The following is a 15,833-nucleotide window of genomic DNA, read 5'->3' on the forward strand; positions in this document are numbered from 1 at the left end:
GCTTTCGGAGAAGTGCTGAAATCCACTCGAATGTCGTAACGCTATTAACACCACTCGACTCCACCAGTCCGCTTAGGGATTGTTTGCAGAGTAGGCGGTTTCTCATTGACGAACTGAAGTGGTGCCGTTAGGCAGAACGCATTCCAGGGCGCTGCTATATCGACATATTAAGCGAAGCTGATATATCTTATATGTATTCTTCATGCCTGCCAACAAAATGTCACGTGTCTACGAAGCGCGAAGCGTTGGACAGCGAACACCAGGGTGTGTGCGCTATTTGCACGTGGTCGCCATCAAAATCGCACGCCGTTCAGAACATTCATGTAGATTTCACGGTTACGTGTCATCATCAGAATTCACCATTTTCAAAATCACTGAATGGTTTATCGCTGATTGATCTGCGTCCGCGTTCGCACGGCCCTCTCTTTGTCGAAATTCCCAGCGCTTTCGTGTGCAAGTTCCTAAGGTTGCTCTAGGCAGCGGCCTCCTCGCCAAGACAAGTTGTCGTTCCCCATTTTGAATTTCGTGCCTCTCTGGACGTCATAATGGGGACGACGCGAATGGCCCGAATTCCAGCCTGAATTATCAGTTGATGATTCACGCTCACAGAGTTGAATGACTAATGAATATTAAAGACGATAGCCTTTCTTGGGCTACTTCAACAAAAAAATTTGGTCTGTCTGTATGCCTGTTTGTCTCTCTGTCTGTCTGTAACGCGATTCAGCCACCCGGCCAACATAAATATAAGCTGCACAGTAGGTTTATATACCCACAGCCAAATCTAAACGTCTAAGTTCGGTGTCTAAGTTCATACTTGTCAACACTGTTAAACAAGAACGCAAATGTCAGACAGAAAATCAATGCATAAATGATAGTTGCAGGATTCCTTACACAATTTCATGGATGCTTGATTCAAATGAAATACTACATCTACTGCATAAAAAAATTACTTCGTCGCCTGCTGTCACCCGCGCCCCTACAGCATCTAGAGGCATCTTACGAAATCAAAGGGGAACAGGTACGAAAAGTTCCACTAGATAGGTTTCACGTTCCGCTTGAACGCACATGGAGGAGGGCAACGTGATTTTATAAACGTTGGAGTAGGGCGCCTCGATTCACGCGTGTCTCCGCCGTACGGCAGCGCTGGCATCGAGGCTCCCGGCCTGGAGCAGTGGAACGCGGTAAATTTAAATGGACTTGAGCAAACCTCTAGCGCGTTTACCTTGGGAGGGGCGCGCCGGGAGACGAATCGCATGAGAGGTAAGCGTGAAGGCGAAGGGAGGCATTTACTTTGCAAATGTTGACGAAAGGCTATCGTCCTTTGTCGATATTTGCGACGAAAGGAGCAGATACGCGGCTAATGTTTTGTCTATTCGGATAGAATTGTATCCAGCAGTGTTCGCCCTCCTCAAGAGACGGCCGAAAGAACGGGCGCCACACCATTCACCTTGGTAGCTCTGAGCTGCTCAGATATAGTAAAGCACAAACATTCTCGGAAGCAAACTTTTTAGGGCGCCGCATTTTGGTGGCCGCTACTGTTGTTTGACATCGGCATCACTGTCGTAAAGGAGCGAGCGAAGGCAGAAAGAAAACAGCGGAGGAAAGTTTGGCAACAAAAGTGTGAAGCGGAGGCAGTGAGACATGCTGGGTGGTGGAGACGCACTGCCAGATGACGTCATAGCAGAGCGTTTCGTCGTGCACTCGACGATGAAGTGCGTTCACTTCCTGAAACGCAGTTCGCGGCCCCTTCCTTAGACGCAGTTCGAGCCGCCGACGCAGGGGCTTACCATCGCTGCCGTCGAGGGAACTCACGAGGTAGTGCTGCCTCTGCGCACTGCACCACTCAGGAGTGTGTGCTGAACGACGAGTGAGGCAACCGGTGGATGCGGTTCGCGTCCTCCTGGTTGCGTGACTCGTCCTAACCACGTGACATTTGCGCAAGAGGTTTAAACACGATTTACAACAACATGCTCTGCGGCAGCAACGCGTTGCGAGATAGCGGCGGAGTAGCGCGCGCCGCCGTGCGCTCGCTGATCACGCGATCACTTCCGGAGACGCAGCTATGCGCCGTGACCGAGAAGACTGTAGATGGCGCTGCGCACAAATTTCGCATGAGAAAGTTTAGTAATCCTCAGCCATTTTTTTTTGTTCAAACAACATGTATGTTTTGTTACATGAGACGTAAAACCCACCTAGTCAAAGGAAAAAAAATTGCGCCGTACGCAGTCTGCGCGCTGTGGCGACCTTGTAGAAACTGGCAGCGGCGGTGAAGAAGTAAAGGCGGCACGTTTCGGAACTGTTCGTTCGTACTTGTAAGAGAGACTATAAGTTTAAAAATAGAGCTTGTGCGAACGCTTTGATATCTGGCGAGATCGTTTTGCTATCGCACCCAGACATAGCTCGACGGTTGGGAGGACATTCTAGTGGCATGGGCTGGAGGATTTGGGCATGATCGAGATAAATCACCTGTGTGCATATCTGGATGTGCATAACATTTGAACGGGACATTTGCGATGCATTCATGGGGTTGGGAAGCCAGAACGAATGCACGGGGAAATCAGTCTTTTCTATCTACTCTGCTTTTTTTTGCCACAAAAAATACAACGAGGGGTTCCATTTTGCCTGGACGAAATGGTACCGAAGCGCTACACCATACGGCACACGTGTAAAATATCTCTAGAAACACGCAAACTTTCCGTTGCTTTTCGTAGAAATATTTCGCAACTTAATGTCCTTTTTGTGACCATGAATGGCGACGGTCTCATTTTTCTCAATTTAAACGCGTGCGAAGAAACACCATCTCCGTCCAAGCGGCGTTTTGTTCCCGAGAGCGATTTGCGAAGCTTGGTCACGTTTTCAATGCGCTGTCAACGTAAGGCTGCGAACGCACGAGGTAACGCAAGTGGGCCGTGGGTGAATTGCCTGATGGCTGTATCATTTCTCTGTTTTACGTTCAAGCAGCATATTACATGGATTCTCGGATTTCTTCGTGTACATCTATCTACAGAAGAGTATTTGGGATACTGCCCCAAAGGATACGGTTTGGGGCAGTCTACGTCCTCGAGAATGTTCTGGGGATTTCAGTTTAAGTAGATATTTTGGGGGGTAAATCAGATTGGCCACTAAGGCCATTCTTTTATTACGCCGAGTTTAATTTGCTTGTCATAATTAGTCGCTTCACCATAAGCGTTATAAAAACAAGTCCCTAAATCCCGTCTGCTTCTGTGGTACGGGTATCGGTACAGGCAACAGCTCTAACTCGTGTTTTAAGGTAAAAGTCTTAAGTGCCCAGTCTCCGAAAAAGCACCGTTGTTTGTTTAGTTGTCCTGTGCATGAAAACTGCTGCCGCACCAAACAGTAAGTAAATAAAAACAGCATGTGTTATCCGATAGGGTTTGAACTTTGGTCTGCGCAGTGGAAGCCTTGGGCTCTACCAACCGATCTATCTCCGCACTTTTTTTCTATTGCAGCGGAAAACAAAAGCTGTTGTTGTTGTTGTTTCCCTCATGGCACATGCACACCTGGGCATAGGACAGAAATTGAGGGTTTTGAGAGGCAAAGTGCCGGTTTAACAAAACTCGCAAGAATAATTATTTTAAACGCGAAATTTGTAGAATTTGTGCGTGCCGCGAGACACCTGAACGCGATGTCACGTGTACAGAACAGGTGCCCGCCAACCGCGCAGAGCCCTCATTTTGGGGTAGCTGTAGCATGTGCCAGTCTCCTTGCTGAGATAATCCGGGCCGTAAGACGAAAGAAATGAAAGCGAGTAATGAAGAACACACGGTGTAACAGAAAAGTAGTAGTAGTAGTAGTAGTAGTAACTTTATTTGAGCTCGAGGCGTTTTCAGACGCCAGACGGAGCGGTTCCCAGGTCGCGGGAACCGTATTGGGCCAGCAGCTCCTGGCCCCTGGCCGTCAGCGCGAGCTGGGTCGGCAGGGCGGGGCTGGACCGCAAGGTCTCCCATCGCTCGTGGAGTGGGGTAGGGGGGGTGGAGGGAGGGTGGGGGGTATAGGGCCCTTGAGTTTAGTGCACTCCGCCAGTATGTGTGCGAGCGTGCCGCTGTTTGTTTTACAGAATGGGCAGCGGTCCCCCTCGCGTTCAGGGTAAATGGTATGCAACAGGACGGGGTGGACTAGTGACCCCGCCTGGATGCGCCTGAGTATTGTCTGTTGCTCCCTGGTCAGGAGAAGTAATTTGCACCTAAAGACATAGAAACGAAAGCGAAGAAAGCGATGCAAATTGAATGTTCAAGCAAAGAAGTGGTTAAAATTTTTTGCCAGGCTTTTGCATTCAGAGAACTTAAGGATATTTACGTGCCCCGAGGAACTTTTAATGAAACTATGCCATATCAAATTATATTACATTGGTTTGCTGAAAAGACTGCATTGTTGGGAGTTTTATCTCAGCCATCATCATGAATAATGCTCGGCAAAATCTTAGATGCAATTAACAGGAAGCTAGTGCTCCTAAGCCATTCCAGCAGAATCCCAAAGCCACCGCCAAAGCGACATCGCCTTCTTCGTATGCTGGGATAAAACTGCATTCCTTTCAAGTTTCAATAAAAAAATATCCGAGAATTATGGTAAATGTACAATTACAAACAATCGTGCTTTACTTGTTGCATTCGTTTGGACAGTGTCCCTGTTAACCGCCTTTAGTGCCGTGCTGTCGTTTGACTATGGGGTTTAAGCAATGAACATAGCGTATGCGATTCCTTTGAACAGATAGGGGCAGCTTGAAAGCGAAGAGCTCCACGTTTTCACAATTTTATTCACTTTGCCGGTTATCGCAAGCTGCTGCTTCGACCATCGCAGGAGCCCTGGCGCTCCCAAGTGGTCGGTGTTCGAAATGTGCCAGATGACTACTAGACATGCAATGCTGGTTCAATGGTTTAACGATTGTTACAGGCGGAGTTTGAAGTTGTGGGCTTGTTGGGGAATCGTTCTTGTAGGCGTAGCCCAGAGAGGTGGACACATTACAAGAAGGGACGAAAACGGCGTTACGTCTTCGTCTTTTTTTAGTCTGGTGCCCATTTTTTGGTGCTACATGTACAATAATGTTACAGACGGCTCATGGGGGCTCTAGAGCCTCGTAAAGCCGACGCTCACGCTTTCGTCTCATTAGGTAACGCAAGAGTACGCTGGTGGTTTTCACGGCCAGCAGTTGATGTAATGTGTGGAGCCATTTGCCTGAAGATACATGCTATTTGTCAAGAGGAGGCCTACTGGATCATTCATATAAATTAAAAAGGGGAGCGCAAGTACAGCGCTTTCAATGATTCCGGAAAGTACGGGAGCGTTCAGTTTCTGCAGGTGCCACTTACAGTGACAAACTATGCCCGCTCGGTGAAACGTTGTTGTTCCACCTCTACTACATGGGTGGTACTCCATTGAGTCCTGCAAGATTTGTCATTTGTCAACTGCGGTGGACTCTAAAAGCCCGTTTTGTAAATTAAGAAGAATCGCGGCCGCCTGCTCGTTACTGTCACCGTGAAAGTGTACGGCGTCAATAAGTACCACGAGTTCAGTTTCGCAAGTACGTGAAGTGTCGGTCATGAATAACGTGAGAACGCGTTATGTTTGCGGGAAATAATCGAAGTTATGATTAGGAGTTTCAAATGTTTTATAAGTGCATAGAAAACGCTTAGAACAGGTATGTGACTAACAGCGGTGTAGTAGTTTCCGGACTTCTTCAATTTAAGCAATGATCCATGTTGACTTGTTCACCCATACTTACATTCTAAACGACGTAATGAGAAATCGTTGTTGTAGGGACAGAGCTGGTTATATACCGATGAACATATATACAGAGCCAGGCATGCGCCTTGGAATATAGATATGAAGGTCATTATTCATGCTTGCGACACTCAACGTTTTGCTCGGTTTGTCAGCTTAAATTAGGTCGTTGGATGGTTCTCAGCTGGTCCGCATAGGGTTAGTGACGTTGTGGTTCAGCGGGTTATAGCTTTCCTAAACCGTAAAGGTTTAAAAATGACCACTTTCCAAATTCGATTGGCTGTCCGTCTGTCGGCTACGCCGTCGCTCCGAATGGCTTCGACCGGGGACAGTTGCTTCGGCAGAAGCACCGTGACGTAACACATCACGTGACCAGCATGGTCGCTTGTATGTGTGCCATAGCTAGCTGACTGATTGATTGATTGATTGATTGATTGATTGATTGATTGATTGATTGATTGTAGGGTTTAACGCGCCGACGCAACGCAGGCGATGAGGCGCGCCGTAGTGGAGGGCTCCGGATTAATTTTGACCACCTGGGGATCTTTAACGTCCGCCGAAATCTCGTACAAACGGGCGTTTTTGCTTTTCGCCTCCATCAGAAAAGCGGCCGCCGCGGCCGGAAATCGAACCTGCGACCTCGTGCAGCTAGCTGACTGACTGAATAAACTTTATTGAAGGAAATCTGATGGAAAGCGGAGGAGGAGCGAGAATCACAAGTGAGAGAATCCGCACAAGTGAGAATCCGCACTCGTCACCGCTGCGAACGTTGTCCGTCGCAGAGTATCAAGATAATCCTTGCATGGCGTCATGAGCCATGTGACCACCCAAGTTTGATGGTGCTTTAAATGAACACCGTCGAGTGTTTTGCGCGGTATTCTCCGCTGTTGTTGAAGGAGGAGATTACATGTGTTCGCGATAGAGCAAACCGGAGCAGTGAAGCCAACGGCGCTGCGGCGGGGCGTATGAAGACGAATGATTCCACCGCCACTCCCTCACCCTAAAATCAGGGTTCTAAATGAAAGTAGTCTCTCTCTCTCTCTCTCTCTCTCTCTCTCTCTCTCTCTCTCTCTCTCTCTCTCTCTCTCTCTCTCTCTCTCTCTCTCAAGTGTACTTTCATTTGTCCTTTCAAGTGTCCTTTCACCGCATTTGGCATCCGTGCATTGTTAAAGGCGAGACCCTTTTTTCCACATCAAGCACTATTATCACTGTATTTTGCTTTCGTTCACAGTCACATTAATTATGGCATTGCCTCTTGGTCAGTTCAACACATTCAAAATCAATGTATTCGCATTATCACTCGCAGTTCACATCGTTCCTAAGCTTCAGCTCTGCTTCATGAGAGTAAAATTCTATCTGTAAACAATTTATTTCACTACAATTTAGGCCTCTTTTTTTACAAGTTACTTCACAGTTATATTTCATACGACTCCATTGATCTCAAGAGTTTAAGGACTAAAAATTTCACCAGGTTTGCCGCAAATAACAACTTCTTATTACCGACTGTACATACTAATTACGGCAAGAAAACTTCTTGCTTCGCTGCAATATCATTTTGGAATAGCCTCCCTTTTGCCGTAAAATCATTATCGTCTGTAACAAGCTTTAAAACTTCCTTGAAAATTTTTTTGTTGTAATTAACTTCAAGTATCGAATTCCACTGTATTTTTTTTTGTTATTATTGCCATTCACTTGTCTATACGTCTACATTTACGGCGTTGCACTACATTGTGTTTTGTTGCTTCAAATATTGTGCATTTATATGTAACTTAGTTTAAACCAATGTTTGCTAATCATAATACTATGCAGTTATGTGTACTTCTCTTCTCTCTTCTGTAGGTTTGCTCATGTTTATTTCTTAATCACTGCTCCGACAAACTCACTTTGTGCGTTTTTATAGAGGGTCCCGTTACAGTCTGCGGACTCTGGGACCCTCTTCTGTATATTAATATGCTTGTATACCTGTACTCAAAAATAAGTTTGATTTTGACTTGACTTGAATGTGTCTGTGGAACGAAATTTTAACGCCCGATTCGATCGTACCGTTGTTGTTTTTCTTTCTTAACCTTTCTGGTAGGTTTCCCCTATAGGATAAAGTTTTACAGGGTTTCCTTGAATTCCTCGGCAAAGCGTCCTCTTTTTTTACAGACTCCGCCCTGGAAGACGCACGTGTGGCAAAAGAAGGCGGACGACCAGCGACGGCATTCCAGGAAGTTCCGCTTCAAGGACATCGCCAGGCAAGCAGCGCTCATTTCCCCTGGTTCTTCCAAGTTCACCAGTGTACCTCTACCGCACCGGCCCGCAATATTTTACAAGTCAGGCTTTGCTACACCTCCGTTAAAGCCTGCGTGTGGATTTACGTGATGTGGGCACCTTAAGTAAGCAAGGTAGCATTAGTCATTATTGTCTTCCGTAGGAGGGACTTTTGGAAAAAATGGGAATTTTTGCTGACGCTGGAACGTTAAAGGGACCTGAAACATTTGTGCAAGAGGCTGTTTCTCCTCCCCTGCGTCAGCTTGAGTCTTCTGGTGCAACCTCCTAGGGGCTTGAGGGATATTCAGTTTTGGTTGCAACGTCTAGAGACAGAGCACGCTGCAGCTGTAGAAAAAGACAAATCGCGTTCAGAAAGAGTGAGTTCTCTTCTTCCTTGCACTTGCGTTGCAGCGCCGTGAAGTTCACCTCAGCCATGTACGGCAAAGCACTGGCCAAACGTGTGAAGGCCAAGATTCTCTACGCCACCGAGACGGGCAAGTCAGAGACGTACGCTAAGGTGCTCTGCGATATCTTCCTGCACGCGTTCAACGCGTCGGTGAGTTCGGCACTCCTTTCTGCCTGCTTTACATATGCCAACTTTGCGCATCCGCGTATGGATGGGCATTAGATGCGTTACCACTTGTTACTTATGCATGTCTCCGGGAATCCTAACTCTACGAGTACCCGAACTACCGCCACCGTTTCTACGCGTTGCCGAATCAAGTCTGTAGCCAGTGCAGGCGGCAAAAGAGGAAGTAATCGGTATGACTTCGTCCAGTGTCCGATACTGGAGGACAAAGAAAACGAGTCGCAAGCAGCCGATGCTGTTGCTAAAGGAAGCGAACATGACCGCTGAAACGACTAGATCGCTAAGCACGGTTCGCGCGCACTACAGAGAACGTGCGAGGAACGTAGCGTTGCAGAGCATCGGATTCAGCCTCACGTTCACGGTGTTAAAGGTCCGCCAACGAATTTCCAATGAATTTCTTTTTTTTGGTTGGGGGCGGACTTCATTTATTGTGAGCAGACTGCATGACTGATAGACATGCAGAGGCACATGATAAAAACTGGTGTCATTATTATCATCATCATCCTGTCCGCGCCTAACACGCGAGACAGACAGACAGGCAGACAATTAACTTTGTTGAATGTACTGAGGACCACCGCCACCGTGAGCTAAAAAAAAAATTAAAAATAGATTGACTGATGCTCATGGCCTTTTGGGCTGAACACAAGACAGACAGATTGGTTAACCAGAGCAAACATTGTTGGGTATTCAAATACACGAATCGCTAAAAGGGACGCAAAGTGAAAGTAAAATTAATTCTGCCAGGAATCTGGAGGCTTACTTCGTTCTATTATATCCATATCTGTCTAGCACCTAGGCATGGTTGTAGCAGGCTATAAAAGGCTGGTTGGCAATGGGGACGCTGCTGCAATCTACCATGTATAAGTTAGCCTCTAGTATTCGTATCATGGCTGATAATGTGCCTCTAAGGTGGCTGTTTGACGACATCGATTTAATTGCATCGCACAGAATGGGGCGAGAATGTTCAATTTTTTTTCTTTTCCCGCTCTCTCCATGGCAAGGTCGAGTGCATGGAAGACTACGACTTCGTCAACCTTGAGTTCGAACCGCTGCTGCTCGTCATTTCCAGCACATTCGGTAATGGCGAGCCACCCGAAAACGGAGAGGTCAGTTTTCGTTCTTCTCCTGTTTCAGTACCTTGGTTGCACTCACAGCGCTGTGTTGAATTCCATTTAATTGGACCCGGCAACACTTTTTTCAGCTCTTTTGGAAATCTTAAATGCTTGCAGAGCATATTCAACCAACGCATCCAGTACTTAGATTCGGGGGTCGCAAAGTACCTCGGCCGAAAATTACTACGAAGGAAAACAGCGCAAAAGACAGGACAAAGTAAAGAACCACAGACCACAGACGCTGATGAACAACTGAGTGCTTTATTGCGGAAGAAACGTATGTATGCAGAAGGAACATGTATGTTCCTTCTGCAATAAAGTACCCTGGGAACGTTGTTACGGTAGTTTCTACAAAAGCCTGCCATGATGTCGTGGAAACGTAACCTAACCTAACGTAATCTAAACTAAACTGCCTAACCCAACTTAACTGCCTAACCCTAACCTAACCTAACCTAATCCAACCCAGCCCAACTACACAAAAACAACCTGTCTTAAATGCAACCCAACCCACTAGAAGTCCTGTGCATCGATCGCGCTAATTGTAGGAGCAATGCCATCGCAAAAAATTCGCCAACAAAAGGCCCATGAACAAAAACTTGTCAAATTCTGAAAACCGCAATCATGTTACTTCCTTCCGAATTTGAATTGGTGCGTTGTCATGTCAAAGCGGGTGCTATACCACCGCGCCAGGGAAGCATATGACGGAGTGGGTTTTCACGGAATATTTAATCCGACGATGCTTCACCATCTGATTGGCTTGCTTAGCCAATCACAGGCGACTGCGGTGAGAATTTCGAGAATGTAATTGTCACGCCTTCCGTGACAATAGGCGCTGGATTTTATTTGTATCGGGTAATTTGTCAAAAAGCACCTGTGTGAACGCAGTGAGAAAAAAACCATTTAAAGCTTCGAGGCAAACTTGGAGCAGTGGGCGAGGATAAACGGCAGACCACTCGAAGGCAATCAGAAAAGCACCGGTGTTGGAGATGAAGGGCTTCCCGAATGAACGGGGCCATTGCCGTCGTAGGTGCCTTTACGGATAAATAAAGGAAGGAGCGGCCGGTTGCGTCTGTTCCATACCGCAGACAACAACACACGGGGGAAGGGGGAAGGACACATGGCAACGGTAAGGCGATACACACGCCCCCACTCCCCTCCTCCCACAATCGGTGACCAGGCTCTTCCAGAAAGCAGCCTGGGAACGCCGAGAAAGAGCCCGTGAAGAAAGAAATGCCGAGACACGACCCGCGACAAAGAGTATACGTTCAAGAACACCGAAGGCTCGAGGACTGCGGCCCCCAGGGGGAACCACAAAAAGAGAGACGGCTGGAAGGTGGAGGCGTCGCTTTGTCATGCGAAGAAATCGCAACGACATAAAAGAAACGCCCAAAGAAGACGACAACAACGAAGACGCAAGGCACGCGGCGCGAAGGTCATCGACACCGGCTACGGCGCCGAAGGCTCGCGACCACGGCACGAGCTCGCGCCGGCCACCAGCCAATCGGGAGCGGCCAGCGACAGCGTCCGGCGGGCAGAGGCGATCCCGAGAGAAGAACTCCGAAGTGTGGAGAGTGACTGGGGGCTTGGCGGTCGGGCGACCGGACCCGTGCTGTGCCCCGAAAGGTCCTCCACAACCGCATTCCCAAGACACCCCCGCGCACAAGTCGTCACGCCGGCCTCAGTGAAAGAACGCGACGCCCCAAGGCAGCTGCGTCGGCCACTACGCCACGGGAGCTGGGAGCGCGCTCGACTACCGCCGCCACGACATCACCTGGACGTTTCAAAACCGCAACACCACTACTGGGACGTGAGGTAGGAGTAGCCCGTCCCCGCAGAGAACACATATTTTGGGACATTTCATTCCCGTACTTAGTCCTCGCCCTTGACTTCCGGACTTTGACTATTCCCCGTGTGCTTGAACTCCTTACCGTGTTCCATAACGCTTTTTCACGTTTATTCTGTATTTATTAGTTCCCACTGTTCTTTAGTTTATCTCTGTTTGCTGTGTGTATTTGTTTGGGTTTCGGGTTACATAAACAGAAAGTCTCGTTTCCACAGTTTCTTATATTTTTATTATTGTCCCGAACCTGACAATAATTGGCGTCCGCGACAGGACGAGGCTAGTTTATTTGGCATTCCCTTAAAAAAAACCGAACCCGGAATGGACACACGGGAGCTCATTGCCATGGGCGAACGCTTGGGCTTGAGTGGCGACGAACTGAGGCAGTGGATCCAGGCAGAGCAGAAGCGTTTACGAGACGAAAGAGCGTTAGAACGGGAGCACGAGCGGGTGAAAGTCGAGCACGAGCGCGCTCGTGCAGAAGTCGAAGAGCGCAATTTGCAGCTGCGGATTCGCTTGGCGGAACTCAATGCAGCGCGAGGAGAGGGGGCCCAAACAGATGGCGAGGGAGAGACCACTGGTCAGGCTCAGGCTGCCACCCCGAAAAGCTTCAGCGCACGCAAATTCCTACCGCCTTTTGAGGATGCCCGAGATGATCTCGACGCATACCTTAAACGGTTTGAATGCGTAGCCCAAAGTCAAAGCTGGCCTAAGTCGAAATGGGCCATCGCCATCAGCACGTGCCTTACCGGAGAAGCACTGAAAGTCTACGGCCGCCTTTCCCCAGAAGAGTCGCTAGACTACGACCAGGTCAAGCTTGCACTACTGCAGCGGTTTCGATTCACCGCAGAAGGCTATAGAGAGCGCTTCCGTCAGTCGAAGCCGGAGAGGGACGAAACCGCTAAACAATACGCCGCTCGACTGAAAGGTTATTTTGAGCGGTGGGTAGAACTCTCTAGCATTGACAAAACCTTCGACAAACTCGCCGATTTGTTAATCACGGAGCAACTTCTCTCGAACTGCCATAGAAAACTCGCGATGTTCGTGCGGGAGAGAGAGTGCAAAACACTCTCTGAGACCGCGACTGCTGTTGACCATTTTATGGATGCCCAAAAGCAGAACCACTTGTTAATTTTTGATGATAACAACGGAGAACAACAAGGAAACCCGGTGACAAGTGAACGTGACTTGGAACAGCAGGACAGTCCCGGCCCGGGTGGTGTAAGGAAAGGAAAATGGAGGGTAACTAATGCCGTCTTAGACGTCCGTGCAGGAATGGATAATATGCCTGTTGTGAAGGGCAGAGTCGATGGCAAGCCGGCTATTATTTTAAGAGACACGGGAACTAACACAGTAATCGTTCGCCAGTCTCTCGTGCCAGGAGCGGCACTTACCGGCACCTCTTGCATGTTACAATTAGCCAATGGAAAATGTATCACTGCCCCAGAAGCGAAAGTGTTCATCGAGTCTCCGTTTTTCACTGGAATGGCGTTGGTAAGCTGTTTGAAATCTCCACTGTACGATGTGGTCATTGGCAATGTTCGAGGGGCCCAAAACTTTGAGGATCTAGCCCGGAGTCCAAACCGACTGAGCCCAGAAACATCGCCCGGTACCTGTAACACGCTGAAACTTCGGAGAATAAACGTAGCCAGAGAGCAGGTGAATACCGGTTACGATGGCGATGCAGCCGGCTGTCAGTCAAGCCAATGGTCCCCTGTGTATCCGAGCAGAATATTTTACTCGAAACGCCGAAAGCCCACCAATCCACTGTAATACGCTCAACAGCACTGCTATGTTTGTTTCTTGGCTTGGCGTTCATATGGTGTACGTTGAGTTTGAGGACGTTTGACTAGAGTTGGTCAGCATGTTGATTAAGTTGTGCTTGTGTGCTGTTGTTTAGTACGATGATGCTGTTAAAGACTAGGAATGAAGTTGGCGTGCTATAATATGAGTGTTCCGTAGACAGTTTCGTGAAGTTTTGGTGAACTGTGCGTGTTAGGACTGCAAAAAGACATTTTTCGTGGAAAAATGCTTGAGTGGGGGGACGTGTCATGCGAAGAAATCGCAACGACATAAAAGAAACGCCCAAAGAAGACGACAACAACGAAGACGCAAGGCACGCGGCGCGAAGGTCATCGACACCGGCTACGGCGCCGAAGGCTCGCGACCACGGCACGAGCTCGCGCCGGCCACCAGCCAATCGGGAGCGGCCAGCGACAGCGTCCGGCGGGCAGAGGCGATCCCGAGAGAAGAACTCCGAAGTGTGGAGAGTGACTGGGGGCTTGGCGGTCGGGCGACCGGACCCGTGCTGTGCCCCGAAAGGTCCTCCACAACCGCATTCCCAAGACACCCCCGCGCACAAGTCGTCACGCCGGCCTCAGTGAAAGAACGCGACGCCCCAAGGCAGCTGCGTCGGCCACTACGCCACGGGAGCTGGGAGCGCGCTCGACTACCGCCGCCACGACATCACCTGGACGTTTCAAAACCGCAACACCACTACTGGGACGTGAGGTAGGAGTAGCCCGTCCCCGCAGAGAACACATATTTTGGGACATTTCATTCCCGTACTTAGTCCTCGCCCTTGACTTCCGGACTTTGACTATTCCCCGTGTGCTTGAACTCCTTACCGTGTTCCATAACGCTTTTTCACGTTTATTCTGTATTTATTAGTTCCCACTGTTCTTTAGTTTATCTCTGTTTGCTGTGTGTATTTGTTTGGGTTTCGGGTTACATAAACAGAAAGTCTCGTTTCCACAGTTTCTTATATTTTTATTATTGTCCCGAACCTGACACGCTTACATCTGTCCGCTATTTCTTCTTCCTCGACGCACCGTGCACGTTTATCGACGATAGACCGTCCGTTCAGTATGGGCGTGTTGCACAGCGACGATTGCGCTTTTCTTTCTCCTTCCTCGTGATAAACGCCGTCGGACCCACCTTCCCGGCCGGAGCGAAGGGCGGCAATAAAAGTCGCTAACGATCACCCACGTGATCGAGAAGCACCGTGGCCCCAGAAGGACCCGACTCCGGACACGAAGAAAGGCGAAGTCCGAGCAGTTCTCGACGGCCGCCGTTTCCCAGGATCCCAGGAATCTACTCTCACCTTTCTTTTCAGTTCCGTTGACCCTTTCTTCTGGAACTTTCCTCCGGCGGCAGCGTTATTATTCTCCTAGTTTACTTTTACCCAGTCGTCTCTACTCCTCCTCGTCGACATTTGAGGAGTGGCACCTTCCTCCTTTGTATGCGCTTGCTTGTTTCCTTCTATGAATATATTATTTTTCTACATACATATCACTCGCGACACTGTCTCCTCTCTGATGTGACCAACCGTCGCTTATCTCTTTCGTGTCCTGTGCCCGCTACCCTCAGGTCTTTGCGCGGAACCTACAAGTCATGAAGAGTTCAAGCCCCTTCGGACCCGAGGGTACCACTCCGAGGTTTGTACCCGCCAACGTGTCTCTACCTTACTTCCTTTCTCGCTCATATTATCTCACTCTATTTTCCTCTTCAACTCTCTTTCTTCTCGTTTTTCTCTCTTTCTCGCTCCGTTCCGTCCGGGTTCTCGAGAACCTCAGCTTGCTTCTGTTTCCGTACTGCGCTTGCTTATTCGCGGTGAAATTTTACGAAGATCACAAAATTATCATAAAATTCCTGACCCGTATCCACGCCTTCCGTTCCCTCCTCAACATTTATTAACTCAGAGTAAATGAAAAGATGTACACGAAAGAAATCGGAAAGTATAGGCTTAGGCAAAGAATAACATTTCCTCGATACGTATCATTACGAATTCACAGAAGCACGATTTATTACTCTCGTGTCCTGCATATATTCCTTTTTTTGTATTCCTCGTGCTTGCCGTGATTAATGACTTCTTGTAACCTTGTCGGCTGTGTTTTTTTCTCTCTCCTGGGAGTTTATTAGCATTTTTCGTCGATCTGCATGAAGCCATTCGACTCGCGCCGTGCAGAGCTCCCGGCGGCCTGATTAGCCCAGGGATTTATTCCGGGCGTCACTCGGTATATGCGACCCGTAGCGATAAACACCATGAAAAATGTTTGCCGTCATGCATCGTCACTATGTCGGACTACTCTCGGCGCGCTTTTTTTAAAATACTCTATCCTATGCCGAGGCTTCCGCACCGACGCTCAAGAAAAGTAGCATCGAGTAGCGGGGAAAATGTGTTTTTTCGGTAGGGTAATTTGCGTTTTCGTGCTTATTACAAGTTAACTCGCGCACGGGATAGCATTACGTTACGGAACAAACTTTTGTGAAATCTGGGAGAATATTTCTTCCGACGTAC

General features: G+C 48.5%; 1 protein-coding gene across 2 annotated transcripts in view; it reads left to right on the forward strand.

The window, feature by feature from the left end:
- LOC144147333 (nitric oxide synthase-like protein) overlaps positions 1-15,833 on the forward strand; it is a 544,108-nt gene that overhangs the window by 475,700 nt on the left and 52,575 nt on the right. For both annotated transcript variants that reach the window (XM_077679449.1, XM_077679450.1), the window contains exons 11-14: positions 7,888-7,976; positions 8,404-8,548; positions 9,583-9,687; positions 14,903-14,970. In XM_077679449.1, coding sequence (XP_077535575.1) covers positions 7,888-7,976; positions 8,404-8,548; positions 9,583-9,687; positions 14,903-14,970 — 407 coding nt within the window. The remainder of the gene's footprint in view (positions 1-7,887; positions 7,977-8,403; positions 8,549-9,582; positions 9,688-14,902; positions 14,971-15,833) is intronic.

This window comes from Haemaphysalis longicornis, unplaced genomic scaffold, assembly GCF_048455015.1.
Source record: "Haemaphysalis longicornis isolate Haplotype H1 unplaced genomic scaffold, Haemaphysalis longicornis Haplotype H1 scaffold_7, whole genome shotgun sequence".
NCBI lineage: Eukaryota > Metazoa > Arthropoda > Arachnida > Ixodida > Ixodidae > Haemaphysalis > Haemaphysalis longicornis.